Source organism: Trachymyrmex septentrionalis, unplaced genomic scaffold, assembly GCF_001594115.1.
Source record: "Trachymyrmex septentrionalis isolate Tsep2-gDNA-1 unplaced genomic scaffold, Tsep1.0 scaffold2, whole genome shotgun sequence".
NCBI lineage: Eukaryota > Metazoa > Arthropoda > Insecta > Hymenoptera > Formicidae > Trachymyrmex > Trachymyrmex septentrionalis.
The window spans coordinates 2,402,973-2,411,063 of record NW_017305179.1 but is presented as its reverse complement, the minus strand read 5'-3'; the positions used below and the strand labels follow the sequence as shown (position 1 = coordinate 2,411,063).

Below are 8,091 nucleotides of genomic sequence, written 5' to 3'. Positions count from 1 at the left end.
CAACTCGACTCAGTCTTTGCCTCAGTGTGCTGAGGTAATATTATATTCGTAACATCTAACTTTTTGACCGTTCGGCGTTCTTTAAAGTATTAAAGTTATATTTTAAAAACATATTATATTTATTTAATACATTTACTTAATATGATGCTTAATCATTATTATTGATTATAGCTTGTCATAAATATTAATTTTGAACAATTATCTTAGCATTTTCAGAAGATTTTTACCTGAAACTCTGATCAAAAATTACGTGGTAAGTATATGTTTCAATCACAAGCTATAATCAAACAATAAATCATTGGACTAAATAAACGCATTTTAATAAATGTAATGTATCTTTAAAATATAACTTGTTAATTTCTAATATATATTCAATTTCTTTTAGAGAACTTCTGATGACGCTCTTATGTCACTGATCGTAATTTAAATACAAATACAAATTATGCATATATGTGTGCATGTGCAATATACAGTGATTAAAAAAAAACATTTACAAAATCTAGAAACATAGGACTAAGACTAGACAAAAATATGCGTATGTATTCGTATTTACATATTTATTCTTTTCCTGCAAACTATACACAGCATGGTCCACGTGATTAAAAATCATTTAAATAAACTAATGATTATTAAAACCATTAAATGATGGAACATGTATAAATATATGTGAATGTAACATATATATCTTTTATAAAACTTTTTTGTAGATATTATTTTGTATAGTGTGAAATGGTAATTGCAATTCGGGATGTATAATGTCGTTAAAATCACACAGTTTAATAAGGTTTTAGTTGCCTTATTAATTCTTATATTAATGGAACCATTACTGGCAACCAGCTTTAAAGATGTAAAAATTGCATCATTGTCGATGATTTTATAAATATTACCTTAATATTGAATCAAATTGAATACAGTACAATACAACAATATGTATTGTTCATATTTGATATATTCTACTGTATTCCATATAATATGAATGACAATTCATTCCTTTCTTCAAAACATGACGCAATTAGCTCCCGTCTGATAGATATTTTTGAGGCCTTCCCTAGGTCTTCTTCCATGAGTAATACATTTCCAAAGGTCGATTGACACGCCAGAATTTGTCGTTCACTTGTCGTAACGTTTGTGAGCCACTTAATACTACAAGCTGCCCAGGTGAAGGTGCGATATAAATACAAAAATTTAACAGCCTATCTGATTCTGATAATTCAGTATCCAAATCCAACGTTAAACGCATTGCTAGATATTTACTTAAATGGTCCACTGTAAAAACAAACAATTTGTTACTCCATACTGAAGGTTCATTTTGCCATTTTATAATTTAATGTATATTTATATTTATAATATTCATTAGCTTTTTCAAGTAAACAATTTTTTCTTTCTTAATTGCAGGTTTGCAAGATATCTTACCTGTGGCATTTGCTGTTGTTTTTATATAGCGAATACTGTTCTCTTTCAATGCTTTTATTAAAGAATTATCACCTGCCATTTCTGTAGGATGTGGTTTAAAAACAAGTTCAATTTCGTTAAGCATCAATGGTTCGCTAGGACCTTCACCTTCTGTGTCAACCATAGAATCACCACCGCCAGTCTCGGCTTCTGCACTAGAAGAATCATTCTCAGAATTTTGTAGACTTTTCTGTCGTTTTGATGGTTTTGAGATTTGATTTGCAGGATTTGGTGATGGTGTGGTAGAGTTTCTAGATGTTGTTCCTAGATAAATGCACATAAAAATAATTGTTACAATAAAAATTACAAGTTTGTACAAGCTGTTGTAAACTCAGTAGAAATTGCAGTTATTTATAGATTGAAAAACAATATTGGTATTCATAAAATTAATCATACCTCCACTATTTAAAGGTCCTGTTGCACTTTGAGAGGAATCACTTTGATTTGCTATATTTGTAGATGGATTTGGTGTTGTAGGTGCACTAATATTTGGTGTATTGTTATAAGACGTTGCATTGCTTGCATTTTCAGATTCGTTGGCATTCTTTCTGGAACGCTGTGGACGATTCTGACTTTGTAATTTAATACCTTCTGTAATAGAGTTAACAAGTGCAGCTTGTGAATGTGACTTATTCAGTTTAGCCAAAACTCGTTCCTGATGAGCCTCATATTCGTCTCTGCTAGGATAGATTTTTGAGATTAGCAAATCGAAGTTTGGATCTGGTCTGAGAGATCTTTTAGAAACCAATTTCTTCCTGCATGTAGGACATTCCTGTAACAATGCAAAAGTATAAAATAATTCATTATACATAACATAAATAATTCCTTGTATTTCAATATAAAATACTACTACTTGTAGAAAAACAGTATTTATTTTTATTGAAGATACATAAAATTCTTGCAGCAAGTATATATAATTTTGTTGCACGGATTCAGACTAATTAATATTTCATTTATCATACAACAGTTTTCAAATATGTTGATGGTGTATGTGATTACAGGATAATAGCTGGATACACATGTTATTGGGTTTCTAAAAATCTCTATTTTGTAGTCAATCAATGCGAATAGAAAGTTCATGTTACGATAAATAAAATTCAGTTGCATCAAAAGTATTGCTTTCAAAATAAACAAAAAGTGAATGGCAGATTGCATACACATACTATATTATACATACATACACAAATTTACAGGTAAATAACATTACATCTTGTAAAAAAAATATGGGGTAGTATTATCCGCAAACATTGTAGATATAAGTTTGTTGTATTATGTCAAGCACATACTTTGTTACCGCTTCGTAAAGCTGTGATAATACAGTCGGAACAAAAACGGTGGAGGCACTCCTTGGTAGTCATAGTCTTCTTCAACATATCCAAGCAAATGGGGCACATGAGCTCGCTGTGCAAACTCCGCGGACTGACCGCAATCTCTGTGTTGTCGGTGATCGCGTCTTGCGGAGTGCGATGTAATTCGTAAAGCGATAATTCCCATGTTTTGTTGAGGCCGACCTGTTCCGCAGATGCCATCTTGAATAGTTGGATTACATACACATTGACATATACATTACAGAGTATGGACAATTGGACATGCTCTTGGAAAAAATAAAATCCTACTTCTGCGCCATCTGGGCAGATAGACACAATTTTGAGAACTAAATTGTAGGATTCTCCTACTCGGTCGATAAAATGGTCAAATGAGCCATTCACAGGCCAAAGTGATGAACTCCACTTCGAATTTTTTAAAATTTTATTGTCAAAGCATCAATGAAGTGTTTTGGTAACAAAATTTTTAAAAAATTCGAAATAGAATTCATCACTTTGACCTGTAAATAGCTGAAATGTGGAATATTTTTTGTTCAATAATTTTACACACTTTCGAGTAAATAAGTAAAAATTACAAATGTAATATTTGAATCGTTTTATATTACACATAAATTATTCATTAAACAATAAAAAATAATTTCCAAACATTTATTTTATATATCCTAATACAGTCTTGACCAAAAATATTAAACATCTTATTAAGTATTATATACAGTTAACTGAAAAACTGATTTACGGCATTTTTCTGTAAATTATCCGATTTCTTAAATAAATGTCTAATATCTTTGGCCAAGGCTGTACTTATGTTCTAAAGCATAAATACAAAAGAATGTCTGCATCCCCCCTTCTCTCGCCAACATTTACTAATAATAATATAAATAATTTATTTATTCATAAACAAAATAGAAATATAACTCTAGTTATATTATTACTGAATTATATTATTACACTATTACTACTAGTTCTGTGGAGATGAGGCAAAAAAATGTGTGTGAAAGAGAGAGAGAGAGAGAGAGAGAGACTTAAAACTACTAAGTTATAAAATGCTTATATGTGCTAATCAGCGATCCAATATTCAAGATTTTTTCCGATTTTCCAGGATTCAAAGTTCGCTCTGTTATATTTCCCACATAGCAAAGAACTGGTTCAGGACGTATTCGTAGGATTTTTTATAGTCTCAGGAACATTCCAGAATGTTCTACATATATATTTTTTTAATTAATCAAAAAGAATTAGTATTTTTTAATATTTATAATGTATAATATTCATAATTGTTTCGAATTATTTTAACTTTTATGTCTTAAAAGATTAAGAAGATTCAAATACCTAAATTTTGTAAATATATTGAAACATATTTATCTTTATAATATACTTTTTAATGCCGATTTTATCTTTGTACAAAATGTAGAAGAATGTACCTTTAGTTTTTTAGTCACATTCTTCATTTGCATATGTAAGAAAATTTTTTGTGTATTTCTCAATGCTGAATAATTTTTCCGAACAGTTAAACTAGTAATTTTTTAGCGTCCTTTAATCGTTGTTTATAATTAATATTCTTGCGTAAAATATTTTTTGTTTTTTAAATAATCTGCTTTTAATATATATTTTTCTTGCTACTGGAGTCAAGTTAGCCTTTCGAGTAACAAGTATATTTCTATGAACATGGTTTGTAGAATGAAAACTTCTGTTTGGAGTCCTTACAATCTCTGGCTGTGTTTCTTGTTGTGTCCCTTCTTCAATATTTACATTGTTACATGACTGTGTTTCTTGTTGTGTCCCTTCTTCAATATCTACATTGTTTTCCAAAATAGCTTTTTCTTCTTCAACTGTCCTTACAATCTCTGGCTGTATTTCTCGTTGTGTCCCTTCTTCAATATCTACATTATTTTCCAAAATAGTTTTTTCTTCTTCAACTATCCTTAAAATCTCTGGCTGTGTTTCTTGTTGTGTCTCTTCTTCAATATCTACATTGTTTTTCAAAATAGCTTTTTCTTTTTCAAGAAAATTCACTGTCCTTATATAAGATTTATAAACATCGAGAAAAGATTGTGTTGCAACTGTTTCAGTCACATCGTCCATTTCTTCGTCTTCTTCTTTTTCTTCTTTTTCTTCTTCTTCTTCTTCTTCTGGAACTGTACTTGCACTAGACTGAGAATCATCTGTTTCATTTCCAGTTGACAAATTCCGATTTGGAATAGCATCAATTTTCAACCGTCTACGTTGTAAATTAATAATATACGAACTTTCGTCAAAATGTAAATGGCAAATTCTACATTTTTTAATTTTTTCGTCAGGTACATGCGACATAGATATTGCTTTTATCCATTTTTTCCTTAATTCTGTATCTTTCGGAAAATAATGACCGGGAGCTCTAGCACGAGATTTACAATGTGGGATGACACATTTCCAAGTTCCACTTGTTATTTTGACCATTTTATTTTAAAATTTCAATGCTGAAAAAAAATTTTGTTATACAAATGTTTAACATTCAAGAAATGCATTCTGTTTCATACATAATGCATTATATTAAAGCGACCCAACACGGTCGATAATACTGTACAAGTATTAACAAATACTGACGATATTACTGACCGTGTGTGATTGATATTGATGGATTGATATAAAATCTAAGTGATTTATCAGGGTAGTGATTTTCATGTTACAGTATGTCACAGTGTAATAGATAATTTAAAACTAAAGTGAAATATATTGTTAATAGTACTGATTATGTGTAAGATAGTAAAAATACTAAAAATATTGCTGTAATACTGATAAATATCAGTATTACTGATTCAGTAATCAGTATTATTAACCATATAGAGTCACCTTTATGTATCATTTTATCCTTGTTGTTCACACCAAATATAAAGAAGATATATTAAAGAAAACTAAAACAATACATCATGCGCATTATGCGTGAAACGGATAATACAATCAATATGTACGTACATACATATACTTAAAGTAAGAGCTGACCAAAATCGGTGTTTTTTGGCTTGAAATTGAAATGTATCGGTATTCAATGCTCATTGTTGTTCCTTTTCCTCACTTCATTGTTGCTGTTTTTTTTTATCGTAACGCGCGATGATCTCATGGACGACCCTAGTTGACTCCGAAATCGTTAAAAAGTTTGTTAACCTGTGTCTTTCACTATGTTTATAAATATTCTGTTACAAATATTATAAGATACTATGATAAAATTATTCAGTTTAGCTATCCCACCTCAAAAATCTATAAAATTAGACTTATTCGACGCGTTTTTGCATGAAACGAAAGAATCTGGGAAAAATAAGCCTCGCTCTGCCCTGTAAGCTGAGATATTAAGCGTTAAAGTTGATAGCTGAACTATTGAGGTTAGGAAATCTGTCACTGCCGCGAAGTACTGCGAACATGCATTGCGATCACCTTTTTCGTATTCTGTGACTTCATGCAAGATATTGAGCGTTTAAAGTTGATTAAAGGGCTTCACACAAGAAAGGCATAACATCAGGTCGCTAAACCAATGAGCATCTTATGTAAATCAATATGGCGACATTATGTTAGATGCCCATTGGTCCAGCAATCTTACGTTATGTTTACGCTCTGTTATCCATTTCACGTGTGAAGACCTTTAAAGTGTTACTACGTAGCACTTTAAAGGGCTTTAGTCAATTTAAACGCTCAATATCTCGTTTCGCAGAGCAGTCCCGGACACTTTTCTGCCAGATTCTTTCATTTTACGCAAAAGCGCGCCGAATGAGCCTAATTTCATCGAAGGTAGCTCGGAGGTAATTCCGAAGAATTACCCTCATTTTGTCTCTGTTTCCTCCTAATCCCAATAGTTATCAACTTTAGCGCTTAATATCTCGGCTCAGAGGGACGCTTTTCTTTGCCAAATTCTTTCGTTTCATACAAAAACGCGTCGAATAAGCCTAATTTTATTGATTTTTTTAGATGAGGTAGCTAAACTGAATATAATTACCGCCTAATTTTATTGATTTTTGGGGTGGGGTAGCTAAACTGAATAATTACCAAGTTTTCGACCTGTGTCTTTCACTATGTTCAAAAGTATTCTGTTACCAATGTTACAAGATAATGTTATTCATAATAGCATTGTTCGTTTTGTCTCTCGGGAGCTGCTCGGGGTCGCTTCGAATGAATCCAGCGTACCTGAAATGTAGGATTCGCAATATGTACGACATCCGTCCCGTGACGTCATCATACCGATGAAATGTCAGTACGAATCCTATATTTCATTCGGAGCGACCCCGAGCAGCTCCCGAGAGACAAAACGAACAATATTATTATATTCAACTATAAAAATAACAGAATATAACAGAGTATAATAACAGAATAACTTCTAAACATAGAGTGAAAGACGCAGGTCGAAAACGTTTTTAACGATTTCAAACTAGTGTCGTTCTGGAGAGTCGCACGCTACAACAAAACAGCAATGAAAGAATAAGGAACGGTAATAGATGTAAACATCAACACACTTCGATTTTAAGCAAAAAAAAAAAAAACACTGACCATGGACAGCTCTCTTGACTTATACCATATACTTTAAACAATAAAACAACGCTTCTCTTCATTTTTAATATTCACTACCGGAATAAACGTGGACACACCTGACTTTGCGTAAAATAAATGACGCAGTACTCGGACCGATTGGCCCGATCAAGCAATCCGTCTGATGTATGTATCCGTGGACAGCGGACGACAGACTTGTGCGAATGTATAGCGAATTAACAGCGTTTTGTTTGAGCGTTATTATTTGTAAGACTCAATGGAATCACCACTTTATTTACGCAACCACCAGAAACCACATTTGATCACGTTCCAATTACGTTCTGATAATTCTGACGCTTTACGCTGCTTCTGGAATCAGCTAGATTTTAGGATGTTCCAGAATAGTCCAAAATGCTCGGGAACTGAACAGCGATCATGTTGACATTACCGATCGAGCAGGAAAGTTGAAGTTTATAATTCCCAGAACTCTGTCTATTTTTGCTTAGATGGCGCAGAAATAGGGCTTGACTTAAAGCACAAAGGAAGTAGCACAATGGAAGAAATATTAGGAACAGGAGTAGATAGAGATTAAGATTTCAACCTATCAGAAACCGTGTATGCTGACGTAACTGATATCTGATAGGTTAAAATCTTAATATCTATTCCTGTTCCTAATATTTCCTCCATTGTGCGCAGAAGCTAACATGCTGTAAAATGCTTCTACCATAGCGTTTACTTACTCTCTAAGGAACTCCACACGATAAAAAGAACAGAGAATAGGAACAGAGAATAGGAATTTCAACCTACCAGAAATTGTGGAATACAC

General features: G+C 32.2%; 1 protein-coding gene across 4 annotated transcripts; it reads right to left on the bottom strand.

Annotated features, from left to right (window-relative positions):
• Positions 1–671: 671 nt before the first annotated feature.
• Positions 672–7,659, bottom strand: LOC108747491 (E3 ubiquitin-protein ligase RING1). Of its 4 annotated transcripts, none has more exons than XM_018485004.1 (6): positions 7,385–7,659; positions 4,479–5,230; positions 2,739–2,963; positions 1,849–2,224; positions 1,414–1,716; positions 672–1,266 (listed from the first exon to the last, which is right to left on the bottom strand). In XM_018485004.1, the coding sequence occupies exons 2-6, from the start codon at positions 5,208–5,210 to the stop codon at positions 1,049–1,051; spliced, it is 1,854 nt and encodes a 617-aa protein (XP_018340506.1). In that variant the 5' UTR covers positions 5,211–5,230; positions 7,385–7,659; the 3' UTR covers positions 672–1,048. The 4 variants fall into 4 exon arrangements, with proteins under 4 accessions (XP_018340506.1, XP_018340505.1, XP_018340504.1 ...); XM_018485003.1 differs by lacking the exon at positions 7,385–7,659 and adding an exon at positions 5,727–5,991; XM_018485002.1 differs by lacking the exon at positions 7,385–7,659 and adding an exon at positions 5,731–5,991.
• Between the last annotated feature and the right edge of the window lie 432 nt (positions 7,660–8,091).